The sequence below is a fragment of the Uloborus diversus genome, chromosome 7, assembly GCF_026930045.1.
Source record: "Uloborus diversus isolate 005 chromosome 7, Udiv.v.3.1, whole genome shotgun sequence".
NCBI classification, from domain to species: Eukaryota; Metazoa; Arthropoda; class Arachnida; order Araneae; family Uloboridae; genus Uloborus; species Uloborus diversus.
The window spans coordinates 17,550,486-17,578,466 of NC_072737.1; the positions used below are offsets into that span (position 1 = coordinate 17,550,486).

Genomic DNA, 27,981 nt, shown 5'->3' on the forward strand with positions numbered 1-27,981 from the left:
ATCAAAATATCGGATATTTTCGAACTCTGTATGATAGCAACTACATGTAAAAGAAAATTTATTTTCACTACTACAAATCTGATAAAAAATTGCTTCCTTATTTGGAGAAATTCTTCAGGAAATCTTACATTTATAATAAACCTAACAAAGATCTGGTTAGAACAAATTGGTATCTGACTCACAGGCAATTTTTTTCTATGCTTTGTTTCTTTCAAAATATTTTTTTAACTATATTAAAAGTTTTAGAGAAATAAATAAAGTAAATAAATATATTTAAAAAAATTTTTGAAAAAAAAAAATAGAACCGACTTCAAAATTGCTCTAAAAAGTGAAAAATAATTTTATGCTTTAAACACCATCGATAATGCTTTTAAACATAATTTTTGAAGTTGGCGCAAAAACAAAACGTAAAATCCAGTGTAACCATGCTTCGTTCATATTTTTTTCAGAAAAGCATCCAAAGTTACGAATGAAAGATTTATATCGTTATTCAAATATGCTGTCATCAATGCATAATGTATGTGATAGTGAAGAAACTGGGCCTGGTTAAATTTATAGTTGAGTTACGGCTGTGAATGATTTTATTTACCGTTTTTGCGCCAACTTCAAAAATTATGTTTAAAAGCATTATCGATGGTGTTTAAAGCATAAAATTATTTTTCACTTTTTAGAGCAATTTTGAAGTCGGTTCTATTTTTTTTTTTTTCAAAATTTTTTTATTTCATTCTTTTTAGTGTAAATGTAGGTATTTCAGAAATAGTAAGAAGTTACCATCACGAAACTTCGCCTTATTTTTTTCATAAAAATGCTCCATACTAAAAAAAAAACTATAAACACGCATTAAACTTTAGGCGATTGGCACTAAAAACTTATCTTTGTTCCTCTCTGGAATTCATGTGTAGTTAATTTAATTATAACCATTTAAGTATTACGTTTTCCCTTACTAGTTTCCATTTCACAGCATACAAGTTGCTTGTTATGCAATCCTGTATTTTCTTACTTAGCCCTGATCATCTGTTATTGGCGTAGATGATAACGATAAAAATACTACTGTGTAGTTGAGGCAAACCAAATGGTAGCATTGTGAAGGCTAAGCAGATCCTAATCACTGCATCACCTCGCTTCCAGGTTAGGTTTACCCCCACTATGGAGCAATAGCACTGAAGAAGGGAAGATTTCGATAATTCACATAGGCTTACTATAAATCAGCAAGGTTACCAAAATCAAATTATTTATGCCAAAAATGAGACGACAGCGCCAGATTCCCAATTATCGAAATATCCCCCTGAAGAAACTTGATGCTTGATTCAGAGAAGCCTTCATTCAAAATTATCATTACAATTACTATTAATGTTACTGTCGTATGGCACCAAACTTTCATAACAATGGGTTTTATATTTAATCATTTAATAGGGAAATTGCATGAAATTTGTTGTTTTTTGCCCATAACTTTTTTCTAAAGGACAAATATGGTCAAGCAAAGTAATGGGACCTAAGTTGAGCCATCCCCTATCCATTAAAAAAATAATCATCAAAATCGGTTTACTAGGTGAGACACTGTGAGTGGACCAAAAAAAAAAAAAAAAACATACGGTATGAACTGATCTGATAACCGCCTCCTTTTTGAAGTCGGTTAAAAAAAAAAAGAAAAGTCGCAAGCACTTATTTTCATGAATTTCAGTAGTTTATAGTAATCATGAATACTTCAGCTGTGCGAAATATTTTTTATGAATTAAATTTGCCTTGAATATAAAATTTGCAAAATTTTCAGCTCAGAAATCCCAAATATCTTCATTTTTGCAAAGATAAATGCTTTTACACTATGTAAGAACATAGAACTTTGTATTTCAAACATTTTTCATAAAATTATTTATCTAATTAGGACACATATTTACTGATGAATCATAGCTGACTTTGCTTCTTGCACATTTGTAACATAATTGTTAAAGGTTACTGAAAATAAAAGCATTTAATTTGAAAGCAGTACAGAATTTAGCTTTATTATAGTAGGAACTTTCATTGTTAGTTAAGCTACATATAGCATTATTATAAATTTAAATTCACTTTTTTATCAGCATTCCTATTTCTCATACTTCAAATTTTGAAATCAAATCTAGACAACAGAAAAAAATACAGTTACATTAGATATACAGATCGTAAAATGCAAAAATGCTGCAGTTTCTACCACAAAATTATGAATTTGGCAGAAAATCAAATATGTACTTAAAAAATATTTTAAATACATGATAAATTTAAACCATGCATAATAGCCTGGATGTACTGTGATGTAATAAATGGCGTATCTTAAGAAGCACCAAAAGTGCAAAAATTGGGAAATTTAGGCAAAAATGTAACAGATTGTCTTTTTATATGATTATAATACTTCTTTTACTTCTTAAAAAGTACAAAACTATCAGTACCTCATCTTAACAGCCAAGTAGACAGCAGGAAGAACAGTATTGGAAGGAACTTCATGATTTCGCTCAAATCTGATATAAGCTCTGCAAATAAGAAACCAAAATATTTGAATGTGAGTGACAGAAAAGAACGTTTACTAACATTTTAATTATTAAATCTTTAAAACCATGAAACTTTTTACTTCTTAAGCAAGCAAAACTAAAAATAAAACAAAGCCAAAATTTACAAAGAACTCAAATTGAATATTTACATCTGCATAACGCAAGTTTTAACTAATAGGACAGTTCACTCGGCAATTAATGAAGTTAATGTTTGTTTGATGTTTTTAAAACTTTTCAATAAAATTTACAGTAGACCCTCGTTTTACATGGGTCTTTTTTACGCAATTTTGATTATACGCAGTTTAAGATTTGACCCCTTTATTTTATTTTACACGGATGAGTTTCGGTTTTACGGGGGATGCGGCAATGCAAATAGATAAAGTTTTCCCCTCTTTTAAAGACCGAACTCCTAGATTACACGTAATAAACTGCATTATGGCGTGCTGATAATCGAGCCTGGGCCACTAGAAACATTTTATGCTATTGGTTTTAGAGCTCTTCCCAGAAGTAAAGTTATCAAACTCACACAGCTCAGAACTCACTGGAAGAAGAGCTTTTAAAAGTGACAAAGGATGAAAAAACCAATGCGGATACCGATTACTGACATCAATGGCACACAACCAAAAACGTTCACATTGAAAAATTTGAGCCATTCTAGACAATAGAAATGATCTTTCTGATTTGTTAGTGAAGGGAGATTCTATCACGGAAATGGGATGGATTAATGCATCATGGATGCGTTAATGCTCTGCAAAGAACTACAGAGAATTCTAAATGACTGCCATAAGACAAGCTCCTTTTTTTATAAACAAAACACGAAATTAATTTATGTTTTCTTTATGCATGTTGTGCATAGAAATCGATATAAGTACACATTAAACTTATTATACAGTAAAACCCCTCTAATGCGGACAGTAACGGGACAAATTTTTTTGTCTGTAATAGAGGGGTGTCCGCAGGACAGGGGTTTAATAATGTTATTTGCATTGGAATCGGGGAATAAAAAAATGTCCGTATAAGAGGGGTGTCCGTTAGGAGGGGTTTTACTGTATAATTAGTCATCACTAGAATGAAGCATTTTTTTATCTACAGAACCTAACCCCTACTTTAACAGTAATGTTAGGTCTCAGTTTAAGCGGTTTTGATTTACACAGCAATTTCCATGGAACGTAACCCCTGCGTAAAACAAGGGTCAACTGTAATTAGCTTACTAATTGAACCTTTCACTATTTCAATAACAGTTTTTCATTATTTAATTTATTTTATTATTATTAGAAACTTGATTTAAGAGTAAGCAATCTCAAAGTTTACTTTTAATCTTTAATTCACTATTATGAAAAAAAAAAGTGTTCTTGATCATACACGTCATGTTATAAAATAACATGAGGTGTTCAGAGCCATCTAGCAATTGCAGTATTGGACGAAACATTGCCACATTTCATGAACGTACATAGCAGACCATGGGATTTCGATTTATACAATAAAAAAAATAGTACCAAAAGTCACCACCAGGGGGAATTTCGGCGCTGCAAAAGTATATTACTTGGGAATCCACTATAATATTAAAATCTGTTCGCGTCCGTCTGTCTGTCTGAAGATCTATCTTCTCTAGAACCACTGCGAATCGGGAGTCAAACGAGATACCGATCAATTCAAAATTTTCCAAAGAAAACAATAGGACCAATCTCGTAATTGTGCGACTTTAATTAGCGGAGATATTAATTAAAACGTCAATTAACATAACGTTATTCGGGAATTTTTATTTCTTTCCTGTTGCCATTTTGCATATGCGTGAGCAAGTAAAATTCTAATAATTGTTTTAAAAGAGATTTTTTTGGCTGCTGTCCAAATCTTAAAACAACGTTTTCATCTTGAATTTCATTTTAAATTAGTTTAAAATTGGTTGCCGTATTCGGACATAGCCTTTATTTTATCGTCTGTCCTTTTTTTATTTTTTACATTCAACGTTCTTAACTCTTTTCAGTATATGAAAGTTGTTTCTATAGCTATGTTTATTGATTGTAGTGTAAGTTTATTATTCACCGACCTCATATTTTGGTACATTTAGGATGTGCGACTAATTATGTTTATTTTGTTGGACTTTTTCCTGTCACATTTGTGAGTTTTCGAATTGTAATAACTCTCTTTTTCCTTCCTGTTTCTATTTTTGAAATACAGTTTGTATCGTTAAAAGAACATGTTAAACTAAGATAGTTTGAATTTCTTTAAGTGAAACAGAGTTGAACAAAAATATTGTTTTTAAGGATTTTAACTAAAGGTTAATTCGAACCTGATGACTTGGTATTAAATTAATGCTAATTGGTATTTATTAAGTCTTGGTGCTTTAGTTTCACGTAAGCAACCAAAAAGTATGTGTCATTTTATGTAAAAAGCTGATCGTAATTGTACATACAAATGTTTCAGATATAGTCTATCAGATTTAATTCAGTTTAAAGTGAGCACAGATTATAATTGATAATGCATGTATTTTTATCTTATGTGCTAATTGAAAATACGCATAACTTGCATTATTGATAACTATGATTAACTTTAAAGAGATTTTTGCCAAAAATATGCTCTACTGGTGTTTTGCAAACCTTGCATTACGCGTATTTACTTACTCCTTAGCGCTTTAGAAACTGATGTCAGAGTAATGCAAAAACATCAATTGGACATCTCTTTCGTTTTTTACGTAGCCCGTGCAACGCCGGGCATGCAGCTAGTACTAAAGAATTAAATGCCAAAACATGCCAATTAAAAGCACACACCAAGTTTTTTGCTACAAATAACTGTTGCTCACAAATGAGGTTCAATAAAATCAACAAGAAATTTCAATTTGTAACAAGAGAAGATTTTTACCAAAAGTTCATAGGCGGATTTATGGGGGGGCAGAGGGGGGCAATGCCCCCCAGTTTTGGGAGGACTTTATGTAGTAACAACACATCTTCCAAAAATTTAAAAAAAAAATTATCTTATCTTTTTTGAATAGTTCAGAAGGGCATGGGTGGATTTATAGGGAGGGGGAGCATAGGGGACAATGCCCCCCAGTTTTCGGAGGACTTTATGTAGTAAAAACACATCTTCCAAAATCTTAAAACAAAAAAATCATGACTTATTTTTTGAATAGTTCAATGAAAATGAAGAGAAAAACGAATGTCCTTTTCTGATGGAAGAAAAAAAAAAGGAAAAAAAAAACGAACATTAAATACAAATAGTACAGCTGTCACTGGGGTGCTGAAAATGTGTCTAAATTCACTATTTTGGACTGAAAACCATTTGGGCAAGTATATGAATGAAAATATAGGCTAAACGAGCTATACATAAAGCTGCAACACTTATAATAATTGACAATTATTTTAACAAATTAGAACCCCTAAAGCAAAGGGGAAAAACTCCCCCCTCCCCCCATTCGCGCTAACAGAACGATCTACTCGTTATGATTTGTGTCCACATTTCAAGTATATTTGTGCATAATATTTATGTTCTTAGTAGATTAATTGGCCTTTTGAGAAATTCTAAAAAACATAGTTTTTTTCCCTTCTCTCTCTCTTTCTTTTATAAATACTATCGCAAATTGAATAAATTTCAGTTATCTGAGTGTTCTGATTAAATGAATATTTTTACTTAGAGGGAGAGTAGTGTTTTACTTACTTTATAAATTCTGTTTAAAAAGTAAGGTAAGTCATAATCATCTAAGTCTAAGTGAGTCAGTTCTCGTCGTTATTAAAATCTAAATAATTGAGTCATCAAAAGCTTTGGAAAAATTTGCTGAAATTTTATAAAAATCTATGAAAATGTAACAAAGATTGGTAAAATCGTAAAAATCCTTTAACCGTAAAAACTGACGCATTTTCGTAAAAATTACAAAAAATCAAGCAAAAATTTGCAGGTAAGAGTGAATTACAAACAGGGTCGAATTTGCCTATAAGATAAACAAGCTATTGCTTAGGGCCCCTGCTTTGAAGTGGGTCCCTAACTCCCAAAAAAAATTCATGATTCGTTCCTTAAAAAATGGAAATTGCTTGAAAAAACTAATTTCATTTTTAAGTGCATGAAAACCTTGAATATTTGAAAACGTGTGGCTACAAACCTTAAATTTTAAAATTTCTAACAAATGGTAGAGGGGGAGGAATGCCAAAATATGTCAAATTCAGCTCCTTGCCACATCCTGCATTAAAAATATAAAAATCATGGCTCTCACGTTTGTAACATATTATTTGAAATAAATTTTTGAGACTCACATGTTTCATATATTGCTATTTATTCAATCCCAAATGCAGTATTGGAAATTCTTTTGTATTGAACGCTTTTATCTTACTTCTTCTGCATATTGTCTATCTGTTTAACACGGAAAAAGTATACACTACTTCTATTTCTTTTCGTTTTCTGCCCCACTTGCAACTGAAGAAAAGTTGTTGTCATGAGAAATCTATGGGTTTTTTTTCCTTTTAAAGTTAAAATAGCTATTTCTCCCAAAGTTAGAACAGGACTGCAAAATTTTACAATCAAGTACTAAAATACCAGAGACCGGAAAGTACAAATGAAGTGCGTTAAATAATTTTATTTATTCTAGAGTCCTTGAAAATAATTGGATAAGTCTTTGAAAATCCCAAGCAAAGTAGGCTCCAATTACTTCTATTGCATATTGTTAATCTGTTTTCTGCACTACTTATAATTAAAAAAAGGTTGTTGTAATGAGAAATCTAGTTTATTTTTACTTTCAAACTTAAAATGGCTGTTTCTTACAAAGTTTGAACAATACTGTACAACTGTATAATCTAGTTATCAATTTCTATGTCTATTCAATAACCTTTATAAGACTTCAAAATGCAGAATTTTAGATCCATTTTACAAAATTTTCTCCGGGGGAGAAACCCCCGGCCCCCTAAAATTGGAGATATTCTATTTCCCACTTAAAAGGGAGCCCTGCGTCACTCTCTTGAAGAAAAAAGTAAAGCATGGACTTATGCATCGCAGGAAACAGACAAAAATGTTGGCCCTCGGGAAAAGGACCAACAGATGTGGAATGGTAAGTTCGGGAGAAATGAAGCAATGGAAACTGAATTTCAATTTAAATAACATTTTATTTAAAACATATGTATAAGTATAAATAGGAAAAGCAAACATTCAACATTTATAAAATCAAATCTCCATAAACAAATTAAATATTCCCCCCCCCCCCCCCCAACATATATCAACAAGAAATATCACATTATTCGTTTTCTCTAAATTTCAGTTCTAAAACGTCCTCATTAAAACAACCCTAAACAGCATACCACATTGTTAGTAAAGTCCAAGAAAAAAACTATTGGAAAAGTTCATACCCTTGTAAGTCCACACACAAGCACTTGGGTGTGCCTGGAATGCAGTGACCATTGACAGAGGATGGTCTGTCGTCCACGAGTGGACTTGTGGTTTTTTCAACTCAAAAGTTCATCCTATTGATGGATGTGGCCTTCATGTTTTGTGTGCCAAGTGCTTGTGTGTGGACTTACAAGGGTATGAAATTTTTCCAATAGTTTTTTCTTGGAAATGTGGCATGCTGTTTAGGGTTGTTTATTGAGGACGTTTTAGAACTGAAATTTAGAGAAAACGAATAATGTGATATTTCTTGTTGATATATGTTGGGGGGGGGGGGATATTTAATTTGTTAATGGGGATTTGATTTTATAAATGTTGAATATTTGTTTTCCCTATTTATACTTATACATATGTTTTAAATAAAATGTTATTTAAATTGAAATTCAGTTTCCATTGCTTCATTTCTCCCGAACTTACCATTCCACATCTGTTGGTCCTTTTCCCGAGGGCCAACAAAAAACATGGGGGTGGGGGGTTGGCAATAAAAATGTTGCTAAAAAAAATCCCCCCCCCCCAGAATTCAGTCTTAAATCCGCCTATGCAAAAGTCGTGAGGAAGAAATTTTGCGCGGCAGCAAGGATTTCTTTCTGAATAATATTCATGTAAGATGGTGCACCACCCCATGTTGGGCTTTAGGTACTGAGTGTATGGCGGCAACATTTCTTTGATAGCGGTTTCATTAATCATCCATTTCCTACGGTATGGTGACCGTGGTCGCCCAATCTTTCACCTTGTAATTTTTAACCATGGGGATTTCTTAAGGGTGTTGTGTATCTGCGACATGTTCTCGATATGTCAACTTTCAAAACTAGAAAAATGTTACAGGTAGGCGAAATGAATTCCCCCCCCCTTTCCAGAGGTGTGAAAAATATTGTGCATTGTATGCAGTACCTGGAAAATCTCGATGTTGGTCATATTAAACCTCATTTGTTGGTAAAAATCTTATTTTGTGAATAAAATTGATGCATATTTTATCAGTTAGCATTTAATCCTTCAATAGTCACAGTAATACACCATATCAACGCCAAAATTTCCCCTGGTGGCAATTTTGGGTACTAATTTTTTTTATTTCAGAAATCGAAACCCCCATGGTCTACTGTTTATGTCCATGAAATTCGGCAATGTTTCGTCCAATAGTTTACTCGCTAGAGGGCTCTGAACAACTCACATTATTTTATAACCACCCTGTATTTTAACTCGGAATATTTAACATTAAAAATTTATAAAAATCATAAAATAATAAACAAAATTCTTAACACAATCCCAATTTTTTCACTAGTTTCCCACATGTTTTGTCAATGTTAAGTTTTGTTGCTCTTTTCCCAGTTCTGCTCTCACAAAGCAATCTTATTCTAATTGCTTCAAAACGTAAAATACCGTAAGTAAAAATTAAATCCAGGGAAGATTTTCAGCTTCACTAATTAAGTAAACTTACTTTCTTTCTTCAAATTCAATATTTAAATGAGTGCTACAGCAGCTCAGCATGTCTCTCACAGCACAAGCATACAGCAAACCTTGATTTGGAGGGAGATTTGACAGCTAATGACAAAAAATAAATAACTATATTATTTTCCTAATCTTAAACTGTACTAAGTTTAACAAAATTTTAATAAACATCGATGTATTACTTACAACAACAGTAGAGTAGGGATCATTGTCATTAATTTCTCTTAGGATCTGCGTCTCTTCAAGAGGCTCTTGCAGATAATAATGAGGAAAAAATGCTCCAGCAATGAGAATCTGAAAACCACATTGCTTATAATTCATTTCTTTACTAAATTAATAACAGCTGAATAAAGTGATACAATTGTAGCAATTTTAAAAGTCAAAAATATTGATTATTTTGCAGTTTCAAGCAATTCTATTTCCAAAAAATATCTTGTATCTTTATGCTTGACAATAAGAAAGATATTGCTGTATAACCATAAAAATAAATAGGACAGTTTGATTGAGCTTTTTTTGTGCGTTTTGTGATGTAGTAGTATAAATGATTTCTATTCCTATGTCACAAAGTGTAGAGAGTAATATGCATACATCTCTAAAACAAGGAGTATTAAGTATGTTTTGTGAGTGGAAACCTTTCTCAATTACAGTCCGGTCTAATTTGCTTAACTAAAACTGGCGTGAAACAGATGTTTGAGTATGCATTAGCTTTATAAACACTTTTCTCATATCATGTCTCCCAAGGTCATATCAAGATTTTATTTTTTGCGCTAGAAACAAAATAACCTCTTTTTATCTATTGCTATAAAAAGTTACCCAATTCTATCCATTGTTCTTCTATATTAACACGCTTTTATTAGCTTCACTTGTAGGTTTGTGAGTAAGAGCACAACTTTAGACTAAGAGCCAGTGGCTTATTACTGTTAGTACATTCCACCACTTTATGAGCGTTCGTGGTCTAAGGCGTGAGTCTTCGCTGACGTCCACCTCCGGAAATCATTGGGCGTGCGTTGTAATCCCGTCTACACTGAAATTAAATTTATAATTCAATTTTCTCCCACTTTTTGTGGTCAGATTCTTTTAAAATTTGGAATGCAACCTCAGACCCGATGAAAATGCAATGTTCTATAATCAGGGATGAGAGTGGTCAGAGAGCAAAAAGGAGGAAATCCAAAAAATTACGTAAAAGGGGATATCCAAAAAAATTTCGTGAAAGGGATGATATCCAAAAACGCTTAAAAATAGAACCTGGAAGCCATGATATCCAAAAATTCAACAAAAAAAAATGGCTAATTTACCAGTTTTAAAGGTAATACATATTTAATTAAATATGAGTAATAATTTTGTACAATTTGCGGCATTGTACCATTTCTTGCAAGGGTGTTTATTCCTAAATAAATCTAAATTTTGAAAAGAGGCAACAATTTCTAACCCGAGTCCTTGAACAAAGGGTTGGGGGAGCCAGAGTTCAATCTTGGCTGCATCACACAATAGTGTCAACTTTTCATATTTTTTAGAGAAAAATACATTTTTTTCATTAAAAACATTTGAGTTTATAGTGTTAAACGAGTGAGAACATAAATTTTAAAATTAGATGTTTGTAAAGTAAAAATTTACAACAGAGAGAAAAATCTCAAATTTCTTTATGTGGTAGAACATACTTTTCATAGTAATAATTAAAAATAAATAAATATATATGTATATAAACGATTAGTTATCTTTTTCCTTGCATTAGAACCTAAAATTTGTTTTTGAAAACTTCCTAATACAATTTTGGAATAAAAAGAACAACTTGCAGTTGCCTCATTTAATTATGAAATCTCAAAACTTTTAACAGGTTGTAAAACCTAAACCATTTGAGATTCACCATAAATATTTTTTACACTTTCTTAAATACACAAAAAAAGCAGCCATGCCAAGTTTAAAAAAAAAAAAAATTCGAGACTGTGGGTGCTAAGCCACATATTTTGATTGAGTTTTGCATTTTTTCTAAAATAAATTAAAGAAATAAAAATATTATTGAAATGATGAATAAAATAAGCGGATATAAGGTAGAAAAGAGTAAAAAACCACTCAACAATAAAAATAATTGAAATACTTTCAGGATGCAAAAAGATTGAAATCTCAGGCATGCAACTTTCGGCGCAGCACGTGTTTGACGTCGTTGGCATGATTCCAAAACGTACGTTTTTGGCAGATATCGCGGAGGACGAAGATTCAAGGTGAAAAAATAGAACAAGTAAGAAATTGGAAACCGAAAATTTTAAAAAATCGTATTTTTTTCCGATTTTTGAGAAAAATAAGGCTTGAAAGAGGCAAAAAAAGGAGGAAAGGTTTTAAAAGTCAACAGAAAAAGCCGGAAAAATCTCATCCCTGTATAATCAAATGAATTTATTAACGATAAGTTATCAGTTTATTCTAATTAACGCGGTTTTATTAGCTTAACTTATATGTTTGTGGGTCCAACTGTCCTTTGGACAAATAGTCAGCGGCTTATTACAATTACTTAAAACATACAAATCAGAGCTGCGGAGCGTAACAATGTTTGCACATGAATTTACCAGAAACATTCAAAATGTCTGATGCAAATAAAATAATAGTTTTAAAAACTAAAAAAACACGCTTTAGTAGCAAAATGAACCAAAAAGTTAAAAATAATGTTTGGATGACAAGTATATAAAGTAATTGACCAAACACTTAATTTTACTGCAATAAAAAAAAGCGTGGGGGGCTTCTTATCAGTTGTCTTAAATTTCTTCCACTTGTTATCCATGCAAAAATGTAAATAGGCAGCCCCCCCACCCCAAGTTTTTTTTACTACAGTAAAATTAAGTGTTTGGTCAATTACTTTATATACTTGTCATCCAAAGATTATTTTTAACTTTTTAGTTCGTTTTGCTACTATAAAGCATGTTTTTTTAGTTTTTTAAACTTTTATTTTATTTTTTCAGCAAGTTTAGTTAACCTTTAGTAATGTCCCAGTTGATAGAACTGTATATTCATAACATTCCGAAGAAAAACACAAAGTGCTACATTATACTAATAAAATTCTTCAATAAATTGAGTCACTTCTTTTGGTGTAAACACTTGAATTTTTACTTGGACAAATTTTAAAATATTAGTAATCTTAGCACAATTCCGACCTCTGCATTCATAGGTCTATCCAGATACAAATTGGGTCTGTTTGCAGCCCCTTCATGAAATTCTGGTTAAAGCCGCCTCTTCACAAAATTTCACACCTTAAAAGTAGTCCTTTCACAAGATTTCATTTGTAAAAACAGCTTTTTCTAATTTGTAAGCTCAGTCAACTTTATTGAAAACAAGACATTATTTTTTTAAAAATAAAAATATAGCTTTTAAATTATTAATTAAGAAATATTTAGAGTCAGAAATTTAATATTTGAACTGTAATTGCTAAAAATTCTCTTTATGATGTGACAAGATTTTTTTTTTCACCAAAAAAAATGTATGGGATAATGCCCAAATAAAAAGGAAAATATCCAAAAACTGCTCTTTTTTATAAAAAACAAGAAAGTTCACAAAAAAACATTTTTTTTTCTTTTTTAAAATGCAGACCCAAAAATTAAAACCTGGATCGACCCCTGGCATTACAAGGAGACACATTTTGAGATCATAGCTACAATAAGCATTCTCTGTTTAAAAAAAAATGTTGCATTAAAAAAAAAAAATCTCTGAAATTACATTGGTAACTAACCTTCAATATCAAGACTTCTTGTTCATGGGTCATGCTTTTGCCTGGTTTTCTTATTACAATATTTAATCTTTCCAGCCTGCTCTTGATGTCTTTGATTAGCATATCAGCCTGCGTAAAACAAAGAAAGGTATTTAAGTTTTGTTGTGGTTAGATAACCAATTGAGACAAACTCAGCTGCATCACACAATCCTACCTCTTTTATCCTCTTGAGTTGGATAAATGAATTTCTGCACCATGTTGCTTCTGACACCCCACCAGGTCTTAAGAACTGGCCTTGATCCGACATCCTTTTCCACGTCTAAAAAAAAATTTTTCAAATTAACAAGGATATATTTGATGCTATGCATATAGTCTTATAACAAATTTTTAGCTACCAAAAAAATTACTTTTAAATATGTTTTTTTTTTTTTTTAATGCATTAAAGTAGTAAGATTTATTACTACTGGAAAAAGTATGATGGAAACTTCATTCACCAGCCGAAAACATTCTCTGATACCTTCATTTTACAACACTGTAGAGTCTCTACAACAGTAAAATTCCCTTAAGAAAATTTCTAACTACTATACACTCAAACCTGTTTTGTATTTTCTTTTCCTTTTTCGAGATTTTTTTAATGCAACTTTTCTTGCAAAGTATATAAAAATTTCAATCAAATTGGGACATAATTGACAAAGTTATCTATTTTTATAAAATGAATGTCAGGTTGGTTCTTCAAATGACAAAATTGATTTCGAACCAGTTTACCACAAGAAAGTTCGCATGTTGCAGACTACGAAGGATAAAGGTTATAAGTTCTATGTGTGGAAAATAAGAACATATGTAAAGAAAAGGCTTGGTGAGATTCATAGTAGCTAACAAGTAAAGTAACAAAAAACAACGTTAAAAAAAAGCACAAATGTGCCAATTACAGCAGACACGTGTTTCGGCGTTACAGGGAACGCCTTTTTCAATGCAAAAAGTAATGAGCTTATGGATGAAAAGCCATCCGACAAAAGTGTCTGGAATTCATTTAAAGAAGCAATTCCTTGAAGCATGAAAGTTTTAAAATAAGTGGTAATTCCTTTTATCTCTCAATTGATTCGCCACCGAATTGAAAATGATAAAGGAAATCTCACAAGATAGAAATTTCGATTGATGCAGATATCAATGAGGAGGGGAAGAGCCTAAACTTCACCCAAAGCCTACTCTTTGGGTGAAATTAATGCATAGAATTGAAGGGGTCGAGGCAATAATATGATATGATACATGATGTGAATTTTTCAGTAGGCCAATTTCCAACTTATAAACAGGGTTCATACTCTATTTGGATGAAAAAATTCCATGACTTTTCCAAGACTTTTTCATGACTTTGTTACACGAAAAGAATAGTACTATTTGCCGATTTTCTGCAATGGGTATTGGCAAAACTATTATGTGAATGCCACTACCTTATCAAAACATTTACTTGTGACTGAAAAGACATCAGCGCATAGTACAGAAACTAATAACTATTCTTATTTTTCTTTTTAATTTGAGTAAGGTAAAAATAGCGAATGCAATCTGTAGATGTTTAAATTAATAAATATTTAATAAACAGAGCATAATACTGTGAAACCTGTGTAAATTAACCATCTGCCATGCACTACTTTAGTGTTCAACATAAACAGGTGGTCAACTTACAGAGGTTGATTTATATGATAAGAGCAAATTCCATGCCAGAAAAAAGTGGTCAACTTAGACAGATTTTACTGTAGTAATAAATGGGGCAGAATATTAATAAATGGGACAAAGGTTAAATGATTCATTTCAAAGTTTTCAAAAAAAAAATTTACTTTATAAAAATACTGCTCTACACTGTATCTAATAATCTATGTAACTTGACAGTATTTTCATTCATTGAAGTAAAGCTTCATTTTTCAGTAAATTATTTTTTTTTTATTTTAAGTATTAGAATTCTCTATTTCTTTGTTATATTGCCCGATTAAACCTTTATAAACCTTAACCTCCAAAGCCTTCAACAAATTAAGAGAAACTCTGACAAGCTTAATAATGATTTTGTATGAGTGGTTGAAACGAACTTATATGCAATTGAATTATACTTTTTAAACGAACTTATATGCAATTGAATTATACTTTTTGAGTGGGTGTGGCAAAATCTAGAACGTGCAAGTCCAGTTCTAAAAAATTATATTATGAGCTGAAAAAAATTGTGAATTCTAAATAAGCAGCAGTAAAACCACATTACAAAAAAAGGTACAGAAGCAGATGCAACAGGATTCTAAAACTCAGATTCGTTTTTTAGGATCGTTCAGTTTTCCAGTGTAAATAGCTTTTACATGAAATACTGTTAAATCACTGAAATTTTCTAATTTTCTTTTAGTTTCTGTTAATTTCTTATTGCTCAAGACATTTTTCCATGACTTGAAATAAATTTTCATGACTTTTAATGAAAATAGGAATTTTCCATGACTTTTCCAGGTCTGAAATCCATGACTTTCCAGGATTTCCATGACACGTACGAACCCTGTATAAAAAGTATTTGTAGAATTTTTTAAAGGTATTATAAGTTCTATATTTTGCAACACTAAAACCAGATATGTTTTTCTCCAAATGACATAATCCATTGTCATATTTATTTCAATTTTAGTTATGAGAAACAAAAATTTTTATCAAAAAGTCACTCCTTGTGTCTTGTCACATTTCTGCCGCGAGCCCTTCAATTATACATTAAAATTTACCACCAAAACAAACATTCTTAATAAATATTTCTTAAGTAATTTTTAAAAAGGAATGATTAAGTTTTTTTTCCAAATATGTCACAGCTATTGTTTTATCAACATAAGACATGAAACACATTTACACAGTAGATTTGTAAAAATAACAGAAAATGTTTTCAATCTACAAAGCATTTTCAATTTTTCAAAACATACCCTGTATGCATAGAGATATGCCAAGCAGTCACTAGCTGTGTTTTTACTCCACAGAAGTTGTTCCCTAAAAAAATTCAACATTTTTAAAATTTGATATATATGGATAAATAAATGTACTGAATAATGATATAGAATATTTTACTTAATGATATAAGAAACATACTTGTAAGCTTCAAGGGCTTTATCAAATGGTCTTGCAAAAAAACTTTGGAGGGACAAGCTGGCAGCTGTTGAAGAGATAAATAATTGTTGAGTATAATTTCAAATGTGGAGTAAATTTGGGAGAGAAAAAAAACACTTTCAATTTTCTTCATTCAACCGAATTTCTTTTCCACCAAAGAGGCTTAAAGCTTTTTCAATTACACAAGTCAAAATCTTAGTAAAATGCAGGCTTGACAAGAGGCCATGTCAGCCTAGTCGGAAACTTGGGGCCCGGGCCTTGGGAGGGCCAGGCAACACTGACACAAAAAAAAAAGAAAGAAAAGAAAAGAAAAAAAGGGTGGGGGAGGGGGGGGGGTACTCTGTACAAGAGAAAACGTAGAGATTAAGTAAAATTTACTCTTTTGATATTTACTGTTGTGGCCTGTGGTGTTCCCATAGGGTATACTCTATATACGCTGTATAATCTCAAACTTTTTTAGACATATAGCGTATACTTTAGACATATAGCGCCGACATAACTGACAAGGGGCCCACCTTGGCTCTCTGCGACCCTGGTAAAATGTACTACAGTAACATTAGGTCATTCACTTTTTAATAGCATGATGCCGATTCAAAATATTTACCTTGTTACACATCATTAAATGAGAATCTCTATAGCATTTCCCTCATAGGTATTAGTAAACATTTAACAACCATAAAACCTCTCCAAAACGACTCCAATCATTCTTATTAAAAAGTGACAATGGTGTGTGACTTTAATGAAATAAAATTCTAAAAGAAAGATGGCAGCAACAGGAAAAAAATTTCTGACATGAATCAACAGTATTTGCGGCTTGTGGCATGTACTTGGTGCTTCAAAGTGTATCACATTATAGCAAATTCTATATTAAAAAATGCATTTTTACTAATAACAGGTAGCTAACCTTTTCTAGTAACTCCTGGAAAAAAAATAACTTAAAACATCCAAGTCTTTGAAGTCTTCAGGAGCAACATGAAAGGTCACAAAATTGCAGTTTACTACAATTAAGTTAATTTTAAATGAACGATGATTCAAGATATTCAAGAGTTGGGATAACCTAACCCAGCAGCATCATAATGCTGTGATAAGGACCTGTGAAGCCTTCCCGATGCTGCCAGGATAGGTTCACCCCAGGTATAGAACAAACCCAGACTAAACACAAAATGTAACAGATAGAACACACAGCTATATTGTTACTATTACTACTGTTATTTTTTAAAATGAAATTAATTTTTTTTCCATTTTGGATAAAACTATTAAAGACAGAATGGTGAGAATCCTTGCAGGATTATCAAAACAATAATATCATCCAGGTTAAATATTTTTAAAAACCGATTTCAGCTAATTTTAGGACACAAATGACAAATATGCCTTGTGTGTATCCACCGTATCTACAGTACATCAATTGTCATGGAAATAGTGCTTACCTATGATGATACACTCTTCAAGGCAATTGAATGCATATCCAAAGACAATCAACTTGCTCAGTTTTATGTCCAATGGCAAATTGGCCATCACACGGCCAATAAATGTCAAATCCCCATCATAAATTCCATTTGAATTTGGTATCAGTGCAAAAGCCTAAGAGAAAATTCGAATTTTATAGTTGAGGAAAAGGGAGAAAAAATAAATAAATAAATTTAATATCGAATTGTAAGTTACAGCCTTCAGGCCGGGGTTAAGGCAGAACCACAAGCATTTACCGACAGCTTGGTTATGACATCCAGAGATTGCTGTTTCATCCTTCTTGAGGACTCATCAGCCTGCAATAGTCAATGACCAAGCTCAACACCTAGGTGACCATCTGACTCCAGCTCTACAGCTTATTATCTGAAGCTTTTACCTCCATTTTACAAGCTGAACTTCACCACTTGCAAACCCTTGCTGGTGTGCTTAATTAGTTTTAGCAACAGTAAAAAAATAATCTTAGCTTTAATGAGAAGAATCTGCCTTCAGCTTGATTATTGACTGACATGCTAACCAGCAACTGAATGTGCTAACCAGGCTATTGGTATAGTTTGTCGTTCCAATGAATATTGTTAAAATAGCAGCTAAATAGAAAAAAAGTGGTTCTTTCTTTTATTAAGCTTTATGGATTTCAACTGTTAGAAACAGAGTTACAGTCGAGTCCCGACTTACGGGAGGGATGTGTTCCAAGACTCCTCATGTAAGTCGAAATTTCGAGTTGTAGAAAAATGTATGTATACAAATTTTTTAGAAACATACGAAATTCTTTTAAACAGTTGTTAACATCCCTCAAACTGCTATAAAGCATTCCTCAACTATACATTAGTTTCTTACATAAAGAACTGAACTTTTACTGTATTTGAAAAAACAAAAATAGCTGTTTTATTCAACATAAAATACTTTAAGGTGCACAAAACGAATGATCGATAGGAGGGAAAGACATAAAATAAAACGATACGGTACGCACAGCCAGGGGGAGATCCAGACAGAATTCTCGGAGGGGGCCATTTCGAAAAATTCGATGCTTTGGAACATTTTTGAATTTCACAAATAGCAATACAGTCGACGCTCATTATAACGACCACACATTATAAAGACCGTCCCACTATAACGACCAGTGGCAAAAGTCCCAACTTTGTTCCTATGAACACTACGTTAATTTAACTTCGTTATAACGACCATTCTGTATCGTCTAATCCAATACAACGACCGAATTCAGCGGACGCTATTTCGGGTGTGTAAATGGCCTTGATTATTGTTTACGGACATCTGCCTGAAGTTTTCAATGTCAAATCCAACTTTGAGAGGGGGTGCGCGTAGATTACCATTCACCGCAGCTAGCACAAAAAAAAAAAATAATAATAATGGGAGGAAAAATCGAGAAATTTCCAGGTTCCTAAGAAAAGGGAGTTTGACAGATGTGTTGGTAGTTTGGTGTTTGAATCCAGCGGTTTTTAAGATTTGCGGTTCTCGAGGGACTTTCAAATGTTTCTTTGAAAAGAAAAAAAAAATAATAATTTATCACCTATGTCTGAAACGGAAAATAATGTTTTGCGAAAATCACGTCTGCTAAAAAGGCAAACATCTGCTTCTGGTTTTATCTTCAGAAAATGTAGTGGTAGCAGTAGTAGTAGCAGATTTGTAAGTGTGTAACATTTTCCTCCCTATATTTTCTACTTTAAATTTCTATAATGTTCTGTCATAGTATTTTGCACACGATTTTTCTAAAAATTCCTACGATAAAAGCAATTTGGGCATTTAACTGGAATGTTTGAAAAAGTACCATTTTTTTATGGAACAACGGGGCATGCAAGATGACTGCGTATATTTTTTTTAATTATACCTCTTATAACGACCACTCATTATAAAGACCTTTTTCTCTGGGACGGAGATGGTCGTTATATCGAGCGTCGACTGTATAGCCCACTTTTAACTAGAGCATTTATTAAGGAATTTTCACTAGGCAACGCAAATTTACCACAAAGGCTGTAACTTTCCCAATAAGTTTCCTCTTTTCTTCACAAACATGTGCATATATCGTTGCCTCAAAGTGGTATTCCTGTAATCAGTAGTGTGTTCTGAGGCGACTGTATAGGACTTATGATTTAAAAGGAAGCCGATATGAATCAACCATAAATATAATATTAACTTCAAAGTAGAGGGGTCCTGGGGGTTTCTCCCCCGGAAAATTTTCGAATTTGTAGTCTTTGAAACGTATTTTAGGCGATCTTTGGTAATGTTAGGAGAGATGAGGTTCAGTAGCGCTCTCCTGTCTATTTTTCGAAATAGTAGCTCTAAGAATGCAGTTTTAGATGATCTTTGATGATGTTAGAGAGAGTTAGAGGATTTGAGTTCCCATCTAAGGAAAATTTCCTTATTTGTAATCTTAGAAATGCATTTTGATTGTTTTTCGTAATATTAAGGGCTTGGGTGCGACCCCACCCCCTGCCCATTTTTCGAAATTGAAACCTTAAAAACGCAAACATTATCTCCAATAATGTTAAGAGGAGGAAGGTTCGGGGTTTCTCCGGCGTTTTTTTTTTTTTTTTTTTTTGCCGTTGTAGAGCCAAAAACGCAGTTTAATACGATCTTTTCGTGATGATGCGTGGAGGAATTCAAGGACACACAACCAAGAAATTTTTCTAATTTGCAGTCTTAAAGATGCATTCTAATAATCTTTGGTAATGGTAGGGGAGAAGAGGTTTGGAGCGCTCCTCTCAAAATTGTAGCTCTAAAAAGTCTGTTGTAGACAATTTTTGGTGATGGTAAGGGAAGGAGAGATTAAAAGGCCCATCCCAGAAAATTTTACTAATTTATAGATTTAAAAATGCATTCTAGACTATCTTTGGTAAGGTTAAGGGTTGAAGAGATTCTAAGGTCACTCCCAAAATTTATTTCAAAATTGAACTCTTTAAATTGCAAATGTAGGCAATCCATGATTCATGAGTAACTTTTAGAGGATCAGCAATTTTTCGAAGTTGAAGCTCCAGAAATGTAGTTCTTGAAGACTTTCAATGATGTTAGGGTGGGAGAGATCTGCTCTGGAAATATTTTGAGACTCAAGCGCTTAAAACAAAATTTTGGCAGATCTTGAACGATGTTGCCGAAAGGGAGAGATGGGGTCCCTCCCCTGGAAACTTTTACAAGTTATTTTTTAAAACGTGGTTTGTAGACTATTTTTGGTAATATTAACAAGAGGAAGAGGAGTGGTTTGGAGGGTCCCATATTAAAAAAGGAATGAAGAATAATTACATAGCACTGCATAAAGTCAGGTTAAAACTTAGATCTAACTTCAACTTAATGCGCAAGCATTAAATGTATAACATTTTATCGGACATTTACTAACACATATCCCTTTTCCTTCCCCCATGAGGAAAGTAAACACATCTTACAAGACGCCCCCCATTATGCTAAATGAGCCCAAATATTTGGTATACACTTGATATTTTTGTGGGGTGGCTATACCCTCCCTTTAGCATTGTTTTCATTCTTGTTAGACTTAACGTGAATTACAGTGATTTTTTTTTTTTTTTTTCAATTTAATCTAGTAAGAAGGGTTTGAAAAACTATACTTGAAACTTCCTCAGTGTGGTTTTATGGCTCCCCGGTGAGGGGAACTTCGAGGAATAATAAGGATTTTTTTTATATTTAGCTCTAAAAAAGGGTTTTAACTATTTTTGAAACTTTCTCAGTATGGCCATGCACTGTTAAAAAATTCCGAAAAGTTACTGGTTAATTCCGTGGAACGTCTCGGGATTTCACACGTTTTCACCTATTTCCCCGTAAAAACAAGTATCTTCACAAAAAAGTTTCCTGAATTGCTATAAGTTGCACGCGTGCAGACTTTTCACTGTTGTGGAAAATATTTTTAGCAACCAGTTTGAAGATTGAATTAGCGTGTTTATTGAGTGTTTTGGCCTAAGGTAGCTTACGATCTGTCCAGATTGACTAAGTTCCCATTGACAGCGAAAAAAAATCAATGGATAGCTACTGCTTTACAAGGCAGGACTTGCAGGCAAGAGATATGCTTAGTTCCTCCTTACATAGCTTTGGATATGGTCGTTCTGATTTTTATGGAGCCTGTTTGGTTAATCAGGAAGGTTTTAATCAATTACACTGAACCTACTTAATTTTTCTAGAGACATGACTGGCTTCAACAGGGGAGATTTCGCACTTCTTCAGACAGTTTCAAGGTTAATTTCAGAAAGGTACTGACTTTTAGCGGAAAACGTTCCTGGTTTTTACAAGATATGTTACTGGAAGAAATTGGGCACATCAGCTGCCTATTATTTCCCAGGAACGTTTCTGAATCGTTTTTTCAGTGTGGCCTCCCTCTCATTGTTTTCCTTATTGTTAGACTTTGTATGTATTACAAAGGAAATTTTTTGCATTTTTGCCCCAAAAAAGAGGATTTTAACTATACCTGAAATTTTCTCGGAGGGGGCCATGGCCCCCATGGCCCCCTCCCTGGATCCGCCCATGCGCACAGCATGTAGTAAAGAGCTGCACTATAATAGTACTGTACAGTATATACAGTAATAATATTTATAAGTTAAAAATTGAGGATGATCATTGTTTATGCCCTATGATAAGATTGTTATTTAAATCTAATACAGTTTTAAATACGGTTGCTTTGTCTTTTCTTTCATTACGTTTTCATTTATGTGACAACAGCCCCTCTTCCTGATCTCTTTCAACATGGCCCTACTAAACTTCGCCTATGCATGAGTCAGCGCTATCTATTGAGGCCATGCTTTAATCAACAATACAAGAGAGCAGCTTCCATTTTCATAATATTACTTTGCTTGGACTGTGCAAGCTTCAATATTGAAACAAAGTTCTGAACTTGCACGTATATCTTTTTGTTTTGATCTTTAATTGTATGCATGGAAGATTCACTCATTCTTATTGTTGTGCTACCGTCGACGTTTTGTAGTTCAAGCATATCGAAAATCGTACCCTCCCCCCCCCCTCTTTTTGTCAGAAACTTTCTTTTTCTTCCCATCTTCACGAACTATAGATGAAACAGCGCACTAAGGTGCCATTATATTTCATCAACTCTAATATTTAGAGTAAAAAAATAAATAAATAAAAGATGCTAATTGTTTATTTGATGTACTAACAACACAATGAGTAGACTAGTTTGATATGGGAACTTTCACTGTCAGTGATGCTAAAGGGACGTAATAACATTCATGAAATCAATTTTTGGTAGTCAATAACAAAGCTGATACTTCTTTTCAAAAAAATTTGTGTTGTGGACGACGAATTCGCGTTAGCTCTAAAATTCATTACTCAAGAAAAATTCGCGTTATAGCCATTTCACGTAAGTTGAATCGCGTTGTAGCGGGAGTCGACTGTACTTGAAAATATTTTTGCTTTAAAATTGTTTTAATCACACAACAAAAGTATACGAATGAAATCTTTTCTTCCAAGGCTTCCACTTTGTGGCCAAAACAATAACAATAAATATTCTTCTAACTTTCAAAAACCTTACTAGACATATTCAAGACCATTTTCAAAAGTGACTTTTATTTATGAATCTAAGGCGTTACACAAGGAAGTGAGCAATTGGGACACAATATTAGGGAGCTTAATTATTAAAGCAGTTGGATTTTAAAACTAGACCTAGATTTTCTAAAGCATGTAGAGTTAAATTTTTTGGCTATTATTACATACCTATTGGTATTGACACGTAAAATTGCAATAAGAGCTAAAATGCGTGCATTTTATGTCTTCAGGGTTCGTGATTTTTTTTTTAAATCAAAAAAGTTGGATTTTTTAAATTTAAATCAGATTTTTTTTGAAATCTTCAAAAAATTATAGATATTAATTACTTTTCATTTATAAACATAACATATTTCATACAATAGCTAAAAGTGCAATGATTAGCTATTTTCATTTCATGGCAGTAGCTATTTTCTAATACTAGGTATGAGTAGACCAATTTTAAAATACAAATGATTAAAATACAAATAAAATTCAAATTAAACATTTACCCCCACCCCTCCCAGCCACAACCACAATCCTTCAGCTATAATTTTAGGAAATGGTGGTACCACTATTTCCTAGAATTATAATTCTCATATTTTTTAGAACAAAAATTTTTTGAATTAGGCAGTTTTCTAAGTTTTTCGGCTTAAGGGATCACAGTACCTCAAAAATGATCAAACAATCAAAAAAATATTTTATTGTTTATTTCAAAACTACAAATTATTCCAAACACAGGGGAAAAGTTTCATCGCTTTAGTTCAAATACTTAAAAAGTTATGAGTAGTTTTAGGTAATTCTCGCTATGTGTTCTAATGCAAAAGAAAAATTTTAAATTGCTTTTTCTCGGTGATCTTTTTTTTTTTTTTTTTTGGTGTTTTCATGTTATTAGAATCCCTAAGGATTTTTTTCTATTAAAGATACAGCTTTAAAGTAATACTTTTTGCAGTCAGGATAAGATATTTAACAAAACTGTGCATTGGATAAGCATTTTATAAATTACTCAAATGTTTAGAGCATGTTATACCTTTAAAAACAAATTTAAAAAAAAAAAAAAAATTATGATTTTTTACATAATTGATCACAGAAAATGTTCCAATACATACATAAACAAATGAATGCACAGATTTTTAGAGATGAATATTGTGATTGCTTCGCAAAAATCTTTTTTTTTAAATAAGTGTAGAAACAAAAAAGCCAAGGGGTCTAAGGACCTTTAATCTTCAGAATTTTCGATTTTCTGGAAAAAACATATGTTATACATAATTTTATTCTGAACAATTTGATACCTTATTTATTACCATACGCCAAAAACTTTTTGAGTTATTGTAAAAATGCGTAAACTTTCCCCGTAGAGATTTATGTTAACTGCAGCTGTTTAAGCCTCTTTTTCTCAGGTGCCGATTTCTTCGGTTTTCTCGTTTTGCGCGCATGATATTTCAGAAAGTTTTTAATATATTTTCGTAAAACTTTTCATGCATGTTTGTCTGATACATCTTAACGATCTGAACCTAAATTTCAACTAAAAAATTAAAGTTAATATTTAAAAATAAATATTTTTTACCCAAAATTTTGGAAATTTTCGATAATAACTTACCAAATTTCAAAAAAATAAATAAATAATTTTCAAAAAATAAATAAATTTAGGTTCAGGTCATAAATATAAACCAGATAAACATACATTAAAAGTTTTACGGACATATATAAGAAACTTTCTGAGATATCATGCACGCAAAACGAGAAAACCGAAGAAACCGGCTCCTGAGAAAAAGAGGCTTAAACAACTACTGTTAACATAAATCTCTATGGTTAAAGTTTAGGCATTTTTACAATAACTCGAAAAGTTTTTGGCGTATAGTAATAAGTAAGGTATCAAATTGTTCAGAATTAAACTGTGCATAACATATATTTTTTCCAGAAAATCGAAAATTTTGAAGTTTAAAGGTCCTTAGACCCCAAGATTTTAAAAAATTGAAATTTCCCTAAATTTTTTGAATTTTTAAAAAATGTGGGCAATATTTTAAGATTTTGAAAACAAATTATTGGTCGGGAAATGAGTGTGTATGTTATGGTTTCAAAAAAAAAAAAAAAAAAATTCATAAATTTTTAAAAAATGTTCAAAAGGTACTGCGACTCCTTAAAGTCAATAAAAGTTACAAAATGGATTCATTGTTCAATTGGAGTGAAGAAGGCAAAAAACCTTAATAATAAAGCAATCTGAACTAATGAATTCATTCGGCTCAGCTTAAAATTAGGATAAGTTCACTATGTATGTATGTTCAATAAGTTTCATGAATGTTATGTTTAGATAAGATGTGATTTTGTTTCATGTTTCGCTAAAAGATAAGGTTTCCATCATCATGTACATTTTTAGTGTAAAATAGTATGTTGAACAATTACTTTTCTTAACTATATCAGTCATGATATAAGAAAAACTGCAGATTTTTACTTTGTTCTGAACTAATTTCGGAGCAAGAGCAATATTGCAAGATCCTGAAAATCTGTTACACACACAGAAACAGGCATCTATGTAGTTTTGCCTGTTAAAATTAAGATTAATAAGGCAGTATAATTAAATGTAATTCAACACATTCTAAAAATGCAAAATTAATTTTTTTAAATAAAATTATCTGGTTTTAATCTATGATTTTGTTAAAAAAATCACTTGATTAAAATCAAGCTGATTTAAATCAACAGACCCTGTGTCTAATGGGTAAAAGTAGTCAGGTATAATAATGTGCTTTAATGAATGCTTCATTATTTCCAGAAGAACATTTTTACAGCAAAAAACTCAACAACTGGAATGTTCAATACAATGTGGTGCAAAATTGGTAAACCTGTTACTTTTGAAGCCGCAGAAAAATATGAATAACAAAATTTCACTTCATTCCTAAATTAAAAGAAAACAATGAGTACACACAAACCTCTTTTAGTTGAAGGACAGCAGTCTCTATATCACGCTGATTCGGTGGTTCCAAAGCAAACGCCAACATTTCTTTTGGTTCACCTGGATCAAGTTTCTTGATGTGCAAAATAGTACTAGTCAAGGGACACCGCTGGAAAGGAAAAAGCATTCAATGGAAATGTTTAACATTTTATGTATAAACTTTTTTTTTTTTAACTTTCATCTGTACTTAATAGTTTTTTTTAAAAAATCCATTATTTCAAAAATAAAAAAAAGCATGAAGTGCAACAAATTTGTATAAGAAAGCTATTTCATACTTCCCAACTTAAGCAAATCTAAATGCTTAAAATAAAAATGTAAAGACTTTTTCTAATTTGTACTAAATAATACATTATTTATATATTTTACTCACTATTTCCTCATTCTATCTGGATATCAAAGGAGCTGTCTATAAATGATGGCGCCCTTTTTTTCTCACCATTTTTGACCTCCTTTCACATGTTAATGTTTCCATTAACTTATTATTTAAAAAAATGTTTTGATGCTATAGTGAAATTCTGTTACAGAAATACCATTTCAACGAAATTTCGTTTCAACGAAATGCATTTTCAGTCCCTATATAATTGCCATTACATTATTTGAATTTCATTACAACGAAATTCCCGTTACAATGAACAAAATTTGCGGTCCCTTGAAGTTCGTTGTAACGGGATTTCACTGTATTTCATGTTACTCTCTTCCCCTCCTCCCTCTTCACCAAACTGTAACCTCTTCAACTCTCTCAAAGCATGACATCATTTGTGTATAGCCCCAAAGGGGAAAAAAAGCTTTACCCCCTTTCTTAATGTTCTAGATCAGCAATTCTCAACAGGCAGAAAATTTTAACAGGACCTAAGATATTTTTCTCGGGCCCTAAGATATTTTTCTCGTTCATTGCATAAAAAAAAAACATACCATAACAACAATAGAGTATTGTCCTATACGACATCTTTTACCTGCATTTTTTTTATTCATTTTTACTTTTCTATGATTTTTCAGCAACATTTATTACCTTATGTATAACTAACACTACTTGAGTTATTCTTAACATTTAAAAATATTTAAATGTTATTTAACATTTTTTGTAACAGTTGTTTAGCACCAAGTAAAATATTACTTATGAATATTTTTAACTCATTCATTATTATTACTATTATTTTATAAAAAAGAAAAAGAAATGAAAATCCTCAGCCACATACACTTTTTTTCACAAGTATTTATTGGTTTTATAGTAGAAAATCAAGTAGTCCTTTTTTTTTTTTTTTTTAAAGAAAACTTAAAAAAAAATGTTCAAAGTAGAGTGTAAAAGTAATAATGCATAATATATACTGGTAAATTAATGATGCTGTACGAAACTGAAAGAATTAAATAACAGGGATGAGAGTGGTCAGAGAGCAAAAAGGAGGAAATCCAAAACCGTATCAAAATAGAACCTGGAAGCCATAATTTTCAAAAATTCAATAAAAAATGGCTAATTTACCAGTTTTAAAGGTAGTACATATTTAATTAAGTATAAGTAATAATTTTATGCAGTTTGCTGCATTGTACCATTTCTTGCAAAAGTGTTTATTAATAAATCTAAATTTTGAAAAAGAGGCAACAATTTCTAACCCCTGAGCTATTGAAAAAAGGGTTGGGGGAGTCAGAGAGTTCAATCTTGGCTGTATCACACAATAGTGTCTTCACATTTTTTAGAGAAAAATAGATTTTTTCCATTAAAACCATTTGAGTTTATAGTGTTAAAAGAGTGAGAACATAAATTTTAAAATTCGGGTCTGTTTGTAAAGTAAAAATTTACAACAGAGAGAAAAATCTAAAATTTCTTTATGTGGTAGAACATACTTTTCATAGTAAGAATTGAAAATAAATAAATATATATGTATAGAAACGATTGGTTATCTTTTTCCTTACAATGGAACCCAAAATTTGTCTTTAAAAACTTCCTAATACGA

At 31.8% G+C, this 27,981-nt stretch overlaps 1 protein-coding gene across 1 annotated transcript in view; it reads right to left on the minus strand.

Annotated features, from left to right (window-relative positions):
* Positions 1-27,981, minus strand: part of LOC129225784 (ATP-dependent RNA helicase TDRD9-like) — a gene marked incomplete at both ends in the record, with an annotated part of 72,807 nt that overhangs the window by 16,253 nt on the left and 28,573 nt on the right. Inside the window, 9 exon segments of the mRNA XM_054860292.1 lie at positions 2,421-2,501; positions 9,316-9,419; positions 9,513-9,620; positions 13,039-13,146; positions 13,232-13,336; positions 15,948-16,011; positions 16,111-16,174; positions 17,556-17,709; positions 26,010-26,141. Of these exon segments, the coding sequence (XP_054716267.1) occupies positions 2,421-2,501; positions 9,316-9,419; positions 9,513-9,620; positions 13,039-13,146; positions 13,232-13,336; positions 15,948-16,011; positions 16,111-16,174; positions 17,556-17,709; positions 26,010-26,141 (920 nt within the window).